The sequence below is a fragment of the Rhinolophus sinicus genome, chromosome 16, assembly GCF_057876585.1.
Source record: "Rhinolophus sinicus isolate RSI-liver-muscle chromosome 16, RSI-T2T, whole genome shotgun sequence".
Taxonomy (NCBI): domain Eukaryota; kingdom Metazoa; phylum Chordata; class Mammalia; order Chiroptera; family Rhinolophidae; genus Rhinolophus; species Rhinolophus sinicus.
This window is the reverse complement of record NC_142516.1, coordinates 122,017,128-122,036,193: the sequence shown is the minus strand read 5'-3', so window position 1 is coordinate 122,036,193 and position 19,066 is coordinate 122,017,128. Positions and strand designations below refer to the sequence as shown.

Sequence of the window (19,066 nt, the reverse complement as noted above, 5' to 3'; positions counted from 1 at the left end):
GTAAGCAGATGTGCTGAATCAAATCTCAGGACAGATGGTGTAACCTGATTACTCTCTACTGCTAATGGGGCAGTATTTTGCAAGAAAAATGTTAAAAACAGCTACTTACGGGGAAGTGGGATCAAACACAGTAGCATAGCTGTTTAATATTTTTGTGGGAATTACAAATATTTACATGTTTAATTGATGTTAAACTTATTTGATATTTCTTTAACATATTCTAAATTGTGAAGCTTATAAATGTTATTGTAGTTAATTTGAGTAACAAGATGGGAGACAAATATATGATGTGTCAGTGAGTAGTTGTAAAATTGTTCATCTCAGCAAAGCATTGACTTAAAGGCAAAGTGATCAAGGAGAATAGGAGTGTTTTGTTTTCTTTCTTTGTATTGTATTGTAAAAGTGGAAAACGATTCATCTTACATGTAAGAATTTTCTATAATTTTATCTGTTTTGATTAATTTATCATTTATTAAATGTGTACTAATACTCTTACAACTGTCTATAGTTTTAGAGGGGATCTAAAGGTGAAGAAAGTACAACCTATTCAGAGACTGTTTAGCGAGGGAGACATATATAAAAACTAACAAAAACAACATAGGTAGAGGTAGATTCACTTTATGACCTGAGAAGAATAAGTCCATGTATGGTAAGAACTGGAAAGGTTTCAGAGTCAGGTAATTGACTGCATTCAGTCTTGAGTAATGAGGAGGGGTCGGACATGTTGATAAAGGCTGCAGTTGGATATGGAGTGTGTATGTATGTGTGAGAGGAAGAGAGTGTGGGACGGTGGTGGTGGTGAAGGGAGGTTGGTGGAGAATCCCAGGTATTGAGAACAGGATTCGCAAAGGTACAACAATCAAAATACAATGAGTTCAGGGAGTTTCAAGTAGTGAAGCCTTTGCATGTTCAGGGTTATGTTGGAATTAACATGAGGTGAGGCTGGACAGGTATAAATGGAAGCCAAGGCTTGAAGGGTCTGAAATGCTATTGAAAGAATTTGAAATTTACATTATAGGAGATGTGGAGACATTAAAGTATAATGTACAGATGAGTGAGACACTACATTTCTGCATTTAGAAAGGTAACACACAGTAATATAGAAAGGATTTGGGGTTGGAGGTGTTTTAAATATATGACTCTTGGAGTAAAGGCCAATCTAGGCTATGAAAGTACTAGTTTGGAAGAGATAATGAAAGGCTGCTGTTTTCTGGTAAAAGGAATGGAGAGAAGGGAATAGAGTCAAACATTTTAGAAGGTGGAATGCCTACTAGGCTATAACGAATGGAGTAGAATGGACTCAGTGTTTCTGGCTTAGGTAACTGATGAATTCACTAGCGTTAGGAATATGTGTGTAGGAACTCTGTTAGGGTACACATGAGTTCAACTTGAGACACATGGCTTTTGAGGTCCTTGGCAAATTCATTTAAGGTTCAGGAGAGAGGTATAGACTTGGAATCCATAATAGGTGTTATAAATGTGTAAGCTGATCCTTAAAACCATGAATGTAGATGAGATCACCTGGGGAATTCATAGAGAATAAGAGAACAGATGGCCAGAGTAAACAGTTCTGTAGGAAACCAGTGAAGAAGGCTGAGAAGTAATGAGGGAGGTATGAGGAGAACGAGGAGAGAGTGGTGTCTCAGAGATGAGGAGAAACATTTTCAGGAGTGCCACATCTTATGTTCATTCATATAAGGGAAAGCCAGAACATATCCATCAGATTTGCTAGTTCATTTTTAGTTTGCTAAGAACAGTTTTGAGTGGTAAGTATGGAGGATTGAATGTTGTGCGTCAGGGAATGAATTCAAGGTAAAAAAAGAAAAATGGACAGATTGCCTTTTAAAGAATGGCAAGAAGGACAACACAGTTAACTAGAAGTAAACATGAGTTCAAAGTAGGAATGATTTTGTTTGTTTGCTTGTTTATTTTTAAATGGGAGAGACTAGAAGTTACCTATAGGAAGAACATTGGAAGGAGCCAGTAAAATACGATGAAGGCATAGGGTGGGGTAGTAGAGGACTAAATGATGAATCAAGGTCCTGGAGTCATTAGATTCCTGGATCTCATGTAAAGGGGTCACCCCAGAATGATTTTTAAATGAATAAAATACATAGAAATACAAAAGATAAAAGCCATATTGAAATACAAGCATCAAAATATAAAAAAATATGATACATAACATGTTTCTTTATGAAGTAATTTTATAACAAGAATCTGATAACAGATCTGATAATTGTTGTGATTTCAAAGTAGTGATGTATGTAAACAATTATCTAGAGCTACCAGCAACCAAAGGAATGGAACAGGAAAAGATCCATAATTCCTATTGGTTACAAAGTCACAGATGCTGTTACTTCTGCTGTGTTTTGTTGTCTTCATTTATAATAGTAAAGTTAAATTTTAGTTAGAGATTTGTGAAAACGAAGACATGTTTTTTTTTGTTTGTTTTTTCCTGTTTCCAAGTGCATGGTTTCCCTGAATTCTAATCATGGAATCTATGAAGACCTAGTTTGAGAACTCTTGTCAAGAAAGTCTTTCAACCATGGATAATGCTCATGATTATACTACATAAGAATTAAAAAAAAAAGAAAAAAAAGAAAACTTGTATGACCATTGTTAAGAGAAATAGAAAAAATTAATATGATGGGATGTTCTACAACAATGGAAATTAAGTATACCTTCATGTGTTAACTGCATAGGTTTCTAAAAATTTTGACATACACATTTCAATATAATATTGGAAGAAGACATTAGACATTAGGGTTTGTTTCCTTTTAATTTTTTATTTGGATTGTAAAAGTAAGTCTTTGAATAGTGGTTGATGTTTATGGTAGCAGAATGGAAACTATTAATGCAGTTAGGACCCTGTTACTCTGCAATAATTTAATAGTGCAATATTTGTACATTTCTGGTGTGTTCATCACCAGAAAAGCTCAAAACTTTCTTTTGCTAGAACCAGGAAAATGGTTTTATTTTATTTGTCGGAGTATATTGGTTTCTTGTATCTTTTCTAATGGTTCACTAAATTAGATTTGAAAATCGAGGATTGCTTTCTTTAGTTTCTTAGTAAAGACAAACAAAAAACCCTGGTTATTGAAGAATTTTTGATACATATTCCTGTTCATTTTTACTGAAGTGAACTAAGGTGTTCGTCAATAACGATGAATGTAGTAGTAACTGTGCAAGTTAGAATATAATGAAACATCCTCGTTTTCTCAAATACCAACCTGACCAAAAGTAAAGATTAGATTGAAGTGAAGTGAGTGTAACTTTCAAAAGAGTAGACGCAATCAATAGATGGGAAAATTAGAATTGGAACAGCAAAGAGGTATACACAGTAACCAATACACCATCTTAGCTGTATTAAACATTTCTTCCTAGAGAAATCACAATGTCTCATCTTCTAGCCACTTTGTTTTTGATATCTCTTTCACTGTCTCCTTCCAATGGGCAATAACTGTTCTGTTGTTTATAAAATAATATAGGTAGAAATTTCAAACAACGTAGACATGTATAGAGTCGAAATGAACATACCCATATAATCTCCTCTAGAAATAAATCATTATCAATTTGCTATGTATCCTTTCATATAGTTCGCATGTATATAAAATAAGTTCAGTGAATAGGCACACACATGTATTTTGAAATATGAATTAGTACTTTACACAGGATTCTGATAAGTAAGCTTTTGGATTATTTAAAGGTAAATTGTGAATATCCTTTTAGGTAACTATGTCTCATCTTGTAAATGACTATAATAGTGTTCTATTTCATACCATATTATGATCTAGCCAATTTTCTTTTTATAGGCACACATATAATTTCCAAATATTTGCAATTATAAACAGTGCTGCAGTGAATATCCTTTTACATAAACATGTGTGCCTTGTCTGATTATTTCTTCAGGATAAATTCCTTGAAATGGTATTGCTGTACTAAAGGGCACACACATTAAAATTGTGTATGTATTATTAGGGTGATCTTGAAAGATTATACCAGTGTATATCTATGTTGTGTCTCAACGTTTTATAGTATAACATATTACATTTATATGTTGAAGCAAAATATTTTTACCGAATGAATACTAGCAACTTAACATGGGACCTTGTATACATACTGCTTCCAAGTTTTAATGGTCAACTTTCACCCTGGGATGCTGTCTCTATTATAATAGCAAATGTTTTTAAAAGAGTAATTCTCCCATAAGTAGAAGGGTGTCTGGACCAAGTGTACTATGTCAGCCATGAGAGGACGGTGTTCATTCTGTTTCTGCATTTCCAATAAAATGGTCCATTACCTAATTAGCTATACAAATACTTATTTATGAGGCAAGCACTGGGCTGGGTACTGGGGACACAGTGATGAATAAGATGCAGTTGTGGGCTTTACGTTCTGGGCTTTATTTTTAATAATTGAGTGGTAGAAACTAATGAGTGGTTGCTGATGGACAACTTGTTTTAAAACTAGCATTATAGTTATAAAATAACGTGTTTGTAGAATGATATACTTATAACAAGAAGCAAAATAGAAATGTTCAAATATGATAGCAAAACAAATTCACTACAAAATTTTACCATCCATAAACAACTGTCATTATTTTTAGGTGAATTTCATATTCTTCCAGCATTTTGTTATGAATATTTTCAAACATACAAAAAAGTTGAAAAATTTTACAGTGAATACTCAAATACCTACCAGGTAGATTCTACAATTAACGTTTTACTGTGCTTGCTTTATCATGTATCTTATCTATCATCCATCCATCTAAATGCTTTTTAAGTAAGTCGCAGACATTAGTATCCTTCCTTCTCTCAACTTGTATAGCATTAACTATTGTTTTAAATCATGTCATGTTTTCATCAAAGTCTGTATTGATTGACTATATTATAGATGACGTGAAAATTTTGCATTCTTATATTTCCTCCCAAATTCTCTTCCTTGTCTCTCAATGTTTAATAAATTACTTTGTCTAACTATGGAACATAATGTAAGGGTTATATATCATAAGTTATATAAGTTATCCAGACTGGGATATTTTTGAGAGAGAAACAGAGTGCTATTATTGAATATGCAAGGACAGCAAATACAATTTGGGACCCTCTAGGCAAACCAGGCTGGTGAGACTGTCTATAACAATAATTACTGGAGTTGTTTATTCTTTGTTTTAAATTGAAATGTATTTATTTGCATTTAATAAATTAAACACTATAGTTGACATTTAGTTTTTTTTTTGTAACCATAGCTTCTTTATTTCCTGGGTACTTTATTTTGATTTATCTCTTGGTTAGAATTCATCTAGTTCCCCACCACCTCCCACCCCAAGAGGCTCTAATTTGTACTGAATTTTATTATTATTATTATTATTATTATTATTATTTTGCTTGCTTTGCTACCTTACATTATTTTGGTACTTTTCATAGACAATACATTTCTATATGATAGTCTTCATATTATAGGGATAAATGGAACAATAGTAGGGGCATCTCATTCTATCCTGGGGGTGGGTACGAAGGTAGGGTATTTTCTCTAATATCACTCAATGTTTTCTACATAAAGCCCATGTAAGAAGTTTCTTTGGAGATTTTGGTGCCCAAAATATTTGAGTCTCTGCCACTAACACAGATTTCAGTTAGTAGGCAGCTGTGATAATTTTTATGGTATACCTTTTATACAAAATAACCAAAGCGAATCTTTTGTTCTCCCCCAAAAAACTTCACTTGCTCCTGCCATTTGGAAGTAATTTGATAGACCAAATCTTATTTAGGTTGATGAAAGGCATTGGAAACCTTTTTAAGTACATTTTAAACTTTGCTCTTGGCTTATTTTCTGTTGGATTCTATTTAATTTTTCTTAGTTTTAATAATTTAATTATCACAGATTTTACTAGTTTGTATGACTCAAGAATACTCAACTTGCTAAGAATCATCTCTCAGTTTTGCAGTGTTAATGTTTTTGTTTTTCCACATTCTTGTAGTAAAAGTTTTCTTCAGCTGTAACACATAGTTTGTTGCTGTTAACAGGGAAGAGTTATATACAAACCCGACTTCTAGAGCAGTGCAGATTATTTTGTGAAATAATGTATTATTATAATAGGGTATCTGCTCCACTCATTAACACTGGTAATGGCCATCTTGTCTGGGTCCGTGCTCTCAAGGGAGAAAGGCCAAATGGCAGTGTACAGCTGCAAGTAGATTTTCTTCTCTACTCTTACAGCTGTTGTGCTTCTTTGTATCTGGTACCTGTTTTAAAATGGGATACTTATACAAGAATAAATATCCAACAGAAATACATGAAGGAGTTCAAGAAATATGGGGATAGAAACTACATAATTCAGTGGTGGAATAAAAATGGGGTGCTCGTTTAGCCTGTTTTATGACGGCCCCTTATTAAAATAACTTCATATTTTGATCCTTCAAATTCTATTGGTACTACCTCTTGAAAGGAGAGTATTGTACTGAAGCAATTTTACAGTCAAAACAGTCATGAAGACAACCCACATGAATTAAAAAAAAAAAAAAAAAAGAAAAAGAAAAACTGCCTTCACTTATAGTAAACAATAAAACAGAATAACTCATAATTCTAAAAAAGACCATTTTATGACTATTTACATGACTTTATTATTTATCTTGAGATATTTTTGTGTAGTTGTCGTTAGTATTAACATGCTATCTTCCATTCTGTCTTTTCACTTAATGTTGTGATAGAATTTTTTCAGTATTTACAGAATGTGTGTGTGTCATTCTGGTCCCTAAAATTTCATTGTTCTAATATGCTCTTTATTTCCTGCCTATTTTTGTTGCTGTCAATCACATAACTATCCTGAGATTTATTTTCTTTTTGAATTGTTTTTTAGAGTATATTTTAAAATGTATGATTACTAAATTAACCAATACAATCAGTTTAATATATTTTGTATCATGTTTTTGTGTATGGCCTTCAATTTTGGGGATGAGATTTATTTCCTGGTATACCTGAATTTATATAATTCCATACAGTCATTAATCTAGTTTTGTTATTACTACTAGTGTCAACTACAAAATTTTCAAAATACTGTATAATGTTTTTATCTCATAAAATTAAGGTATAACAGCATTTAACATTAGGGTTTTTAAAAATTTTGTTACTGCCATGGAATAGTAAGTTTCTTATAGAGCAAAAATTCTGATATTTTTTTAATGTATGATTTATCTTGATATGTTTATGTAAATGCACTGCTCTTTTAATTTTGTGAACTATGCAATCCTAAACAATTGAAATTGATGTTAAATTCTTGAATTATTACTTTTAAATTTGACCACAGTAATGCTTAAGTTCTTATGGTTATGTCAGTTACATATGGCATAAACATACAACTTTAGGAAGCAGTTTCTTCTATAATATTCTTTCCACTTTTGAGTCAGTGAATAAATAGAGAAAAGAGTCTATGACAAACTAAACTTAGAAACTCTTTTTTAAAAGTTACATTTGAATAGGGCTAAGAAATGATCAATTCCTGGATTATAGCTTATACATTTTAGAAATTGTCCATTGCTTCAGTATGTGGGTATGTGGGGTGGGAGTGGGGGACAGTGGGGAGAAAGGGAGAGCAAGGGTACAAGCGCCTACAAGAGCGTGTGTGCTCTTCAGGGCCTATCAAGAGCTAGCCAAGTTCAAGATGCTTTGAGGGATATAAAATAGCAAACATGTAGATCTTTCTTCAGGGAAATTTTCTGAGGCCAGTTCAGATTGAGAAAGCCCCTAATTACATGAGTGTTACTGGAAATGTTTTACTACGTCTACGGAAAAAGTTCATTTAATTGAATATTGTAGTTCTGTCAATTGAAGATTTCTTCCTTTCTAAAGAAAACTGTAAACATTTAAATTGTTTTCTCAAATAAGTTTTTTTCTACATTTCTCATTCAGATGTGAATTGAATTACTATCTTTGACATGTTGGGCTTAAAAACGGATATGACTATTCCCTATATCGACTTGTGAGTATTGCTTACCTGTCATAGGTAGCCAGATCTTTTACGTGCTTCCACAGACCAGGTTATGGTTAGGCTCCTCTCTGAGGGGGAAGTGGGCTGTGGTTTTTCCGGTATTCCTTTCTTTAAGTTTATAGTGCTTGATATTAAATACATCAAAGAACTTTCAGCATGATTTATTTAATGTATTTTGACTCTCTGCCTTTTCCCCTTTGAAGTCATGATAGTTGCGGTTTTCCAATGGAATGTAGGTTGCATAGCTTGCAGAGATACCATGATTTGCTGAGATATTAAACTACTTGGTTAAATTTTTGCTCTCTTTATTGCATGTGTACTATATGCATTTCATAATTTTTCATCAATATAGCCTATTTGTCCTGGAACAAATAAATGGTGGTCTTCTGAGTGCCGTTAAGGCTATTGGTGATCTTTATTAGTTTGTAATGTACATGGGGTGTTACAGTGCTTGATCTCGGATATTTTGGTTTCTGGAAGCCTTAAATTACCCTTTGTATTTTATTTGAATCTGAGAGGAGCTGTATGATAAGAAAAATGAATAAGGATTTTTAGGATCAAATAATTTCAGGAATTGAAGATAGCTTTTCTTCCAAATGCAAAACAATATGCATTAGGCTGCTTCTGTTTGATTTATCAGATGGCTTTGAGTGAACCTCTTAGGTATTAAAGTCTTGAAAAGTAAAGCCTTCTTTTCCTATCAGAGATTCCTATAAAATATAGGGAAAAACAGAAGAGGTCATGAAGTTTCTGTGTCACCAGGAGATAACCTTCAACATGTATGTGTTATTCTCATACCAAGTCTGTATCCTGTGAATTACTATGAGCAAGTTATGTTGTGGCTATTTTGATGATAGGTACCTAAATAAATACTACATGGTGACTGGTACACAGGCACGTGAATGGCTATTCCTCTAGTCGATGTCCCCTTTTTTTAAGACATGAGACCACATATATATCCATGTTTTGGTGCATCTGGTCATCATAAAATGTACCTAGGGATAAAATGCTAGAAACAATAATATGAGTATAAAAGTATTAGAGTAGTGAGCTTTTTTCTTCCTATTTAAGCTTTACTTTGAAATGACTAATTTTATTACATATTCTTTAGTGAAATGTATCATTTCTTTGTATTTTTGTTATGAATTGGTTTGTTAAAAATGAATTGACAAAATTGAGTCATATGTTGGGACTTGCATATAGATTAGGCAAGTTTGAATTATTATAGTGAGTTGTCTTAAAATTCAGTTTTCATAAAAATATTAAGATAAAAATTTAAGACAGAGGGCTGGGCACCTAAAGTTAATATGACTATCTTAGCTTCATTAACCTGTGGGACTTGCTAGCCTGTGCTTCTTACGGCGTAACTGGTAAGGACAGGGTTTCTTCCTTGAAGATTCTCAGTTTTAGATTTCTTTTTCCTCTTCTGATATGGTAGATTTATGGCACCTATGTCCCTATTTCCCAGCCCAATGCCAGAAGCAGACAAACTCCAACTGCTCACACACTCTTTACATAGTTCCAGTCTAGGTTTCAGAATTTCCCTCTGTACTGAATTTAAGTTAGCCATTAGCAACCAGTTAGTGTTCACAGAAATGAGATCTTATATGCCATCCTTTCCTGAGTTGGCAGTAAGCCATTTACTTAACAGCATAGCCACAACCCCACAACCATAACACATCAACATAAGCTATATGTATATAAGATATATATATGACATATATATATATATATATATATATATATATGTCATATATGTATATAATTATTTTTTTTTAATGGTAGAGCTTATCTGCTATAAGGCTTTGAGAGTAGGGTCTGTTGTATTCCTCTTTCATTGTCCATGAATTTAACACGCTTGTCATGTAATTAGTAATCCACAAGCTTGTTTATAAATTTAGTGCAGTACTTGTCGTGTCATAAGTACTCAGAAACATTTGGTAACTCTGAGATTTAAGATATTAATGAGATTTTTAAATGATCCCATTGTGGATGTTCCTTTAGCAGCCTGATTAGTGTTGCTGATAGAAATGAACCTGAGGAAAAGGGAACAAAATTTGAGTGCTTGTCCTTTGCAGGATGCTGTGCTAGATGTTTCCCATACATTAAGTCATTTAATTTTACCAACATCTTTGTGAGGTATTACTTCACTTTTAGAGATGAAGACACTGAGATTCAGGGAAATAATTTGGTAAAGTCACATTGCATGTGAATACAGAATCATCATTTGAACTCGAACCATCAAATCCTTTTCCAGTTTTAATTTTGACATATGGTGCTGTCTCCATTTTTTAAAAGTTGTGTTATATTCCATCTTATGGATGTTTCTTTGCTCCCTTAAATACACAAAGTTCCCTTAGGAATTATTGTTATTATTATTTTTTAAAGCTAAGTGTCATTCTCTAGTGGGAATAGGGAGTTAAGATTCAAGAGCATTACTCTCTTCAAGACACCAAAAGGGACATCCAGAGGAGTTGGTGAAGTCTTGAAAGTACTTCTGGAGAAGTGAAATGGTAGCAGGAAGAAAAAAAAATCTCAACAGAGAGAAGTACAAATGGCTTTCTAAAAGGGAAATACTTTGAAGGGACAGATGCACCCTTCTAAGGATGTACCTATCCTTAAATAAGGCTATGTAGTCCTGTCACAGAAGTGCAACAGTGACATAAATAAACCCTATTGGGGGACTGCAGCTCAAACTATGATTCTTTCTTAGTAGATCATTGAATTTCCATTGATCAGATTTATATTCCTTATTGAATATTTCTACTATATGACCTTGTAACATTTTTGTTGGAGAATTAGCTCAGCCTTCTTTATAATAGATGCTCTTGAAAGTTTGAATCAGCCATGATGCCCTAAAACCTCCCTTCCTAGACCATTTATTTTTCTGTACAAAGGTGACAGCTAATCAGCTTAATCTCCTCTGCACATTATTTTCTAAATAGAGAACTGCCATTTGGCTCTTTTTAATTGTGTTCTAAATTCATTTTTAATAGTATTTTTGCTATTATGTTTTTCAAGTGTATTGGTACTTTTAAAATACATTTTCTATATTATCTTAAAACCTTTAAGCAATTGGAAACTACATATTAACTTGTTTATCTGGCCTACTTTTTATTGTACATATGGATGCTTACAAAGATTATCTTTGTGGCCTGGTGAGGTAACCAGATTAGAGGAGCTCTGGTAAACTGTCTCACTGTGTAGAAAAGTCTACTTGTGCTTAAATGGACCTCCAAGTTTTATTTTTAAGAATGCAATGTGTATAAAAACCTTTCTCCCCCCATATGTCACACACAAACATGTACAACACACACACATACACGCACACACTCACACCCCTTCCCTATTACATGGAGAAAATGGCATAGGAATTAACAACAGAAAAATTGAATTTCAATCCCCACTTAACCACTTATTAATTTGATCTTGAATAAGTAATTTAGGTTCTTTGAGCCTGATTTGTTTTTTTCTTTTCTCTGTGGAATAGGGTTGTCGATATGGCACCTGACATGTCGTGTGCCTATTTTGGTACCTGACACATTGGAAGTACTCATTATTTATTCCTGTCACTTGATTGTGAGCCTCATATTATGATAAGGATGATAATGTTATGTTTTAAAAATAAACTTAGGTTTTCTGTAATGAATATTGCTAATTGTCATTGGCTCTTCATCAGTGATGATGGGTTTGACATTAGTGAGGTGGGAAAATGAAAGTTTTAATTTGGTGTTGATAGGTTCTATTTTTGTCAGTGTCTATAAATAAAGGTTATTTATGTAGTTAATATAGTTACTTGTGTACCTTCTAGTGTTTTCTTAGTGTGCACAGATGAGAGAGTTCAGAAAGCATGAGTCAAAGGCATGTTATCGTATAGTAATTTCAGGTCCCTTTGACTATTGGATTGTTGGCTTTAAAATAGGGAAAAAGGTACTTGAGGCAAGAGATACAAAAACTGATCACTGCTCCTTATGGGTGGAAAGTGGAATAAAAGTAGATAACCTAGTTTAGTATAGGAATAGGTTTGTAAACGAATATGCCAAAAAAAACCAAAAAACAATAAAGTTGTTGTTCTTTCTTGACTAATTTCTATTTTAGAAGTTTATAAATAGTGATACATATTTGTATATGAAACGTAAACTCCTGTACTCTTCAAAGAGAACTTTCCAAAAAAATTAGTATGCTATACTTTTTCAATTTATTTTGCAAATACTTATTGATGCATGCTATCCATTAGGGTCTGTTTTAGGCATGCAGGATATAGGAGTGAACAGACCACAGTCCCAGCCCTTAAGTAGGAGGCAGGTTCCTGTGGCCTTTGACATGCCATTTCTCATTTTTGAGAGCTTCTTTACCTTCTGGTACTACAAGGTATTCTAGCCTCGTGTTGTTTTTCTCTGCCTCGGTGTTTTAATCAACTGTTTCTCCAGGCAACTATGGTTCTTTTAATGGAGGATGGTATTTAGATACGATCTTAGTGTTAGGGTGCTCTTTGCTATTGGGATGTCATTGCTCCTGAGCCCTCTCAGAGGACAGGTCCATATTTATTTCCGTGTCTATCTGTATCTGTATCCATGCATACAGGTCCATATTTATTTCTGTATCTATCTGTAAAATATAGATGCACATATCTCTGTTTTAAAAACCACAAGTTAATATGGAAGCCTCCAATTATTACCCAAGTTCACAGGATTTATTCTAGCCTTCTGCCTTTCCTTATTTGTAAGTTCTTCCCTGAAATCTGGCTGTCATTATCTGTAATATGTTTGCTTATTTGTTCAACTCTAGTGTACTCATTAAATAACAGAAGTGCTAGTCCTCTGAGAAATAAAATAACTACCGTATGGCATTTATGTGCACTTATTTTCACTTTAGTTGTAACAGTATCTAATCAAATATTGTTTTCCAAAATTATGTGTATGTTATTAATTTGTAATGCAGTCAGGTTCATTTGTTAAAGTTTGTATTTCATTTTGGGACCTCCTTCCCCATCTTCATTGTTTTTTTTTTTAAAAATGCATAAAATAAAATTCATTTTTGTGTTGCATATGTCTATGCATTTTGGCTAAAGCATACTTGTGGCTTTGTCACCGCAGTCATGAGACAGAACACTTCCATCTCCCCCTATGCTTACGTTTTGGAAGAAAACATTAAAAGTTGTTTGGTACTTAAAGCTCATAGGAAGAATTTTTGGTGGATTTTGCTGATGTTCTAGTCTGGTTTGAACAATCAAAGTAGGAAAGAAATTTGTGTGAATAATCAAGAAATTGGGATACTAAAAGAGGTTAGGAGGGGGACTTCACTTCTTAAATGACACCATTTGTTTTATTCATTGTAATTACAGAACGTGGATTTTTTTTCATGTTTTAAAGAACTGAGGTTTTTCATATAGTAAATTAAAACTTTTTAAACAAATAATTTACAAAATATAATCAAATATGTACTTTAAAAACATTACTGTTCCTATTCCTATTGTCATTCTCTCCTGATTCACCCTATAAGCAAAAACAGGATAGTTTAGAAGAGACAAAATCTCTTCCATTTTTTTCAGTATTTCTTTTTTCTTCCTTAGGTAGGTACAGAGCACTTCAACAAATCTTTTACCCTAACTGAGTGTAAGATGCCTACCTTCCCTTCTCTGTTTCTTTCTCTATTTTTTAGCTTTATTTGGTTGTAATTAATATATGAAAAAATCAAACCTATTTAATGTATGTATCTTGATGACTGACATATGCACACACCCGTGATACCATCACCACAAAGTACTAAAAACACATCCGTCACTTTAAAAAATTGTCTTGTGTTCTTGTTTGTGTGTTTTGTAGTATGAACATTTAACATGAGATCAGTTCTCCTAACATATTTTAAAATGCACAATACTATATTGTTAACTATAAATACTATATTATATAGGAAATCTCTAGAACTTATACATCTTGTGTAACTGAAGCTTTATACTCACTGAGCAACGATTCCCCATTCCGCCTCCCCCAGCCCCTGGCAACCACTGTTCTGTTTTCTGTTTCTTTGATTTTAAATACATCATATAAGTGGAATCATGTAGTATCTGTGCTTTTGTGACTGGCTTATTTCGCTTAGCATAATGTTCTCTGTGTTCATCTATATTGTCACAAATGGCAGGATTTCTTTCTCTTTGAAGACTGAATAATAGTTCATTTTATGTGTATGTGTGTAGATATTAGTAGATACACACACACACACACCCCACATTTGCTTTATCTGTTCATCTGTCAGTGGACATTTGGGTTGTTTTCAAATCTAGCCTATTGTGAATAATGCTTCAGTGAACATAGGAGTGTAGATATCTCTTCGAGATTCTGATTTTAATTCTTTTGGATATATACCCAGAAGTGGGATTGCTGACTCACATTTTTAATTTTGGGGGAACCTCCATACTGTTTTCCGTAGTGGCTGCATCATTCTGCATTCTCCCTGTCTTGAATACATGCCCAGTCCCTATGAGAGATCCACAGGGAGCCACGGTCACTTTTTACTTGAGAGCGAAGGGAAAAAGATTACATTTCTCCTTATGCTGTAGTGTAAATAAAACTTGGTTAAAAGGCACACTTCAAGTCTTTCTCCCCTAACCACTCATACTTGCCTGGTTTCCCAAGGACAGGGGATCTGTTTTCTTACAGGAATACACCACCATGGACTTTTTACTTCTCAGACTTTTTCAGGTAAAATGAATGCTCTAAAGACTAAGAGTATTCTATGCAGATGGAGTGTTACTTCCTCCCACAGTCACCTCGTTTCTCCAGAACAGAATGTTTCTAGCACCCCAGCTCCATTTGGATTGTCCCCAGTCACTGTTCCTCCCTACTGTCCCTCTGCCTACTCCTATGCTGATTTTAAACACAGATGTTTTCCTGTTTTTGACAATATAAATGGAACCATACAGTACCCTGCGTGAGTTTCTTTCACTCAGCTTTGTATTTATGAGATTCCTCCATGTTGTTATATGTTGAAGCCTAGAGGGAAATTTAAGGTCGAGTTAGGCTCCCCATTCAGCCTTTGCTAGTGAGGGTGGTGGTGGGGCTGCAGTGTTTTTTGTTTGTTTGTTTGTTTGTTTTTGTGGCATTTGGATAGAGAAGAGCAGTTAATTTTTTTGTCTTACTAGCTTGCTGCTTTCTTGTCCTTTTGGTAGAGAGAGCATCTGTTTCCTGGGGCTTTTTTCGCTTTCCTTTTTTTTTTTCTTTTTTTTTTTTCCTGTATCCATTGGCATTCTTGGATTGTGGACTTCTCCAGCAATCAGTGTGGGATAGATGAGGCAAAAAGAAAACCCAGGGAACTCACCATCATGTCGTTCTTCAGGTTCTGAGGTGCATAGCTCGTCCTCCTTTCTGTTTTCACTGTTCCAAGCCTTCTTTCGTATGCTTTTTTTTTTTTTTAATATAATGACCAAAGTTTTTAGTGGGTGAATTAGGGAAAAGCATGTCTATTCCATATTTCTCTAGGTGAAAGTCTATTTTACCTTTGATATCTGCTTTATTTAAGACCATTAGGAAAAATAAAATGAAATATTTTATGCCTATATGGTCAATTAACAATGAATATATTAACCAAAACAAAGACTTTTAACAGAAATTAATGTTGGCTAAAATATAATCTCACATAATCCTGTTTACATGAAATACAAACTGAAGGACTTTAATCGTGTGTAAATTTAATTTCCTATGTTTAATTGCAGAATCTTTTAGCTGAAAAAGTAGAACAGCTGATGGAATGGAGTTCCAGGCGCTCAATCTTCCGAATGAATGGTGATAAATTCCGAAAATTTATCAAGGCACCACCTCGAAACTATTCTATGATTGTTATGTTCACAGCTCTTCAGCCTCAGCGGCAGTGTTCTGTGTGCAGGTAATTTGTGCATTTAAATTTTTTTAAAAAACTATTAGTCCATGCTTATATATTTATTTTATTTAAGATAAATATATTTAATAGAATTAAACAGTTCAATGTAGTAGTCAAATATAACTGTGTGTATTTAAAAGTAAGCTGAAATTATTGTATTTTAGAAAATGACTTTAGTAGGCTTATCTTTTATTATGTAAAATATTGATCGACCATTTCCACATATGATCATAAGAAAAGATTTCTCTTTATAGCTTATTTAAAAGTAAATATAAGATAGAATTTGGTTCAAATATTGCCTTGTAGATCACCTAATTATATCTGTGGCCAATGAAGAAGCCCCCCCCCTTAGACATACTGTATTTTAACAAGTTTAATAGAGGGAACACATTTACTAGAGAAGCTCATTTACTTTTCAATACCTTCAATGATTAGAACTTGCTACCTGTTAAACAGAAGTAAACAATTTGAGATGAATGAAATATTTTTCAGTAGGAATATACTAAAGAAAATTTTGTACGAGTACAAATATAACACATATGCAACAAATGCTGTTTTTTAATTGAACTTTTGAGATAATTGTAGGTTCGTATCTTATTGTAAGAAATAATAGACAGTTCATATGCCTTTTACCTGTTGTCCTACAGTGGTAACACCGTGCAAAGCTATAGTACAGTATCATCAGCAGTTGTTGGTATTGATATAGTCAAGATCCAGAACAGTTTCATCACCATAAGAACCCCTCCTGTGACCCTTTATAGCCATGCTCACACATCCCTACCACTCCCACCTCCAGAGTTTGCTCTCCATTTCTGTAATTTTGTCATTTCAAAATGTAAATTTTATGTAAATGGTATCATAGAGTGTGTGACTTTTTGGGTTTGGCTTTCTTTTAATATTTCCCCCAAATCCATTCTAGTTGTTGCAATTATCAATAGTCTATTGTTTTTATTACTGTGTAATATTCCATGGTATGGATGGACTGTGTGTGGTTTGTTTAACCATCCATTTCTTAAAGGACATCTGGGTTATTTCTAGTTTTGGGCTATTACAAATACAGCCATTATACAGCCATTATGAATATTCTTATACAAGTTTTTGTGTGAACTTTTCATTTCTCTGGGATAAGTGGCAGCGAGTATAATGCTTGTGTTGTATGGTGGTTGCATGTTTAGCTTTGTAAGAAACTACCAAAATGTTTTGCAGAGTGGCTGTGTCATACTGCATTCCCACCAGCAGTGTATAAGTGATCTAGTTTTTTCATACCCTTTTCAGCATTTGATGGTGCCACTAATATATGTTAGCCTTTTGATAAGTATCTCATAGTGGTTATATTTTGCATTTCCCTAATGGCTAATGGTGTTGAACATCTTTTTACGTGCTTATTTGTCTTGTTGAACATTGATTGTTTCATGTGATTATTTGTCATCTGTATATTCTCTTTGGTGAAAATATCCGTTCATGTCTTTTGCTCATTTCTAATTGGATGTTCTCTTTTACTGAGTTTTGAGAGAATTTTTATATATTTTTAGATACTAGTCCTTTGTCAGGTATAATATTTTTTTATGGCCAAGTAATATTCCATTGTATATATGTACCACATCTTTATTCAGTTGTCTATTGCTGGGAGTTTAGGTCACTTCCATACCTTGGCTATTGTAAATAATGCTTCAGTGAACATAGGGATGCGTATATCTTTTCAAATTAATGTTTTGGATTTCTTTGGATAAATACCCAAAATTGGAATTGCTGGGTCATAAGGTAGTTCAATTTTTAATTTTCTGAGGAAACTCCATACTATTTTTCATAGTGGCTGTACCGGTGTACGATCCCACCAACAGTGCACGAGGGTTCCATTTTCTCCACATCCTCGCCAACACTTGTTTATTGATTTATTGATGGTGACCATATTTTATTTTAAATTAAAGTTTATTGGGGTGATAATTGTTAGTAAAGTTACATAGGTTTTATGTGTACAATTCTGTAACACATCATCTATATATCACATTGTGTGTTTACCACCCAGAGTCAGTTCTCTTTCCATCACCATATATTTGATCCCTTTTACCCTCATCTACCATCCCCCTCCCTCGTTACCCTCTGGTAAAGACTAAACTATTGTCTGTGTCTATGAGAATACTATTCTGCCATAAGAAAACAATGAAATAGAGCCATTTGTGACAACATGGATGTATCTTGAGATTATTATGCTAAGCGAAATAAGTCAAACAAAAAAAAAGTCGAGAACCATGTGATTTCACTGATATGTGGTATGTAAAACTGAAAACAACTAAAGAACAAGATAAACAAATGAAGATGATGACCGTTCTGACAGGTGTGAGGTGATACCTCATTGTGGTTTTAATTTGCATTTCTCTGATGATTAGGAGGAAATTCTTCTTTATTCCTACTTTGCTGAAAGGTTTTATCCTGAATGGGTGTTGGATTTTTTTCATGTTTTTATTGGTATCAGTTGATATGATTTTGCTTCTTTAGCCTGTTGATATGGTGGATTACACTGATTTTCAAATATTGAACGAGTCTTGCATTTTGGAATAAACCTCACTTAATTGTGGTATGTTCTTCTTACGTATTACCAGATTCTATTTGCTGATACTTTGTTGAAAAATTTTACGTCTGAGTTCATGATTTTAATTTGTATAATTTTTTATGTCATTTTTTTAAATACTATTTTGTCTAGTTTGGGCATCAGGGTAAAATTGGTCTCGTAAAGTGAGCTGGGAAGTGTTCCCTCTTTGTTTATTTTCTGGAATAGATTGTGTAAAAATATATAATTTTAAAGGTTATGTTACTACTTCTTTAAATGTCTAATAGAATTCTCCAGTAAAACCCTTTGGGCCTGGATAGTTCTTTTTCAGGAAACTTTAAATTTTATATTCCATTTCCTCAATTGCTAAGGTCAGCTCAGGTTATCTATATTTCTTCTTGGTTGAGCACTGTGTTTTCTTTTCAAAAGCAAACGCTTTTTTAAAAATTATTATTTCATGTCCACAAGACAAAGTAATACTTAGACGTTTATCATTTATATCCCTCACACTGTGTGAACCCCACTCTCCCCATCCACTATCCGTCTGACATCGCACAGAGCCATTACATTTCCACTGTCTCTATTCCTCATGCTGTACTCCGCTTTTTGTAAGTATATACATATACATATGCATACATATATACATATATATGTATGTA

General features: G+C 33.5%; 1 protein-coding gene across 5 annotated transcripts in view; it reads left to right on the top strand.

The window, feature by feature from the left end:
• Window positions 1-19,066, top strand: part of TUSC3 (tumor suppressor candidate 3) — a 150,971-nt gene that overhangs the window by 22,468 nt on the left and 109,437 nt on the right. For all 5 annotated transcript variants that reach the window (XM_074329722.2, XM_019738006.3, XM_019738007.3 and 2 more), the window contains exon 2: window positions 15,696-15,865. In XM_074329722.2, the coding sequence (XP_074185823.1) occupies window positions 15,696-15,865 (170 nt within the window). The remainder of the gene's footprint in view (window positions 1-15,695; window positions 15,866-19,066) is intronic.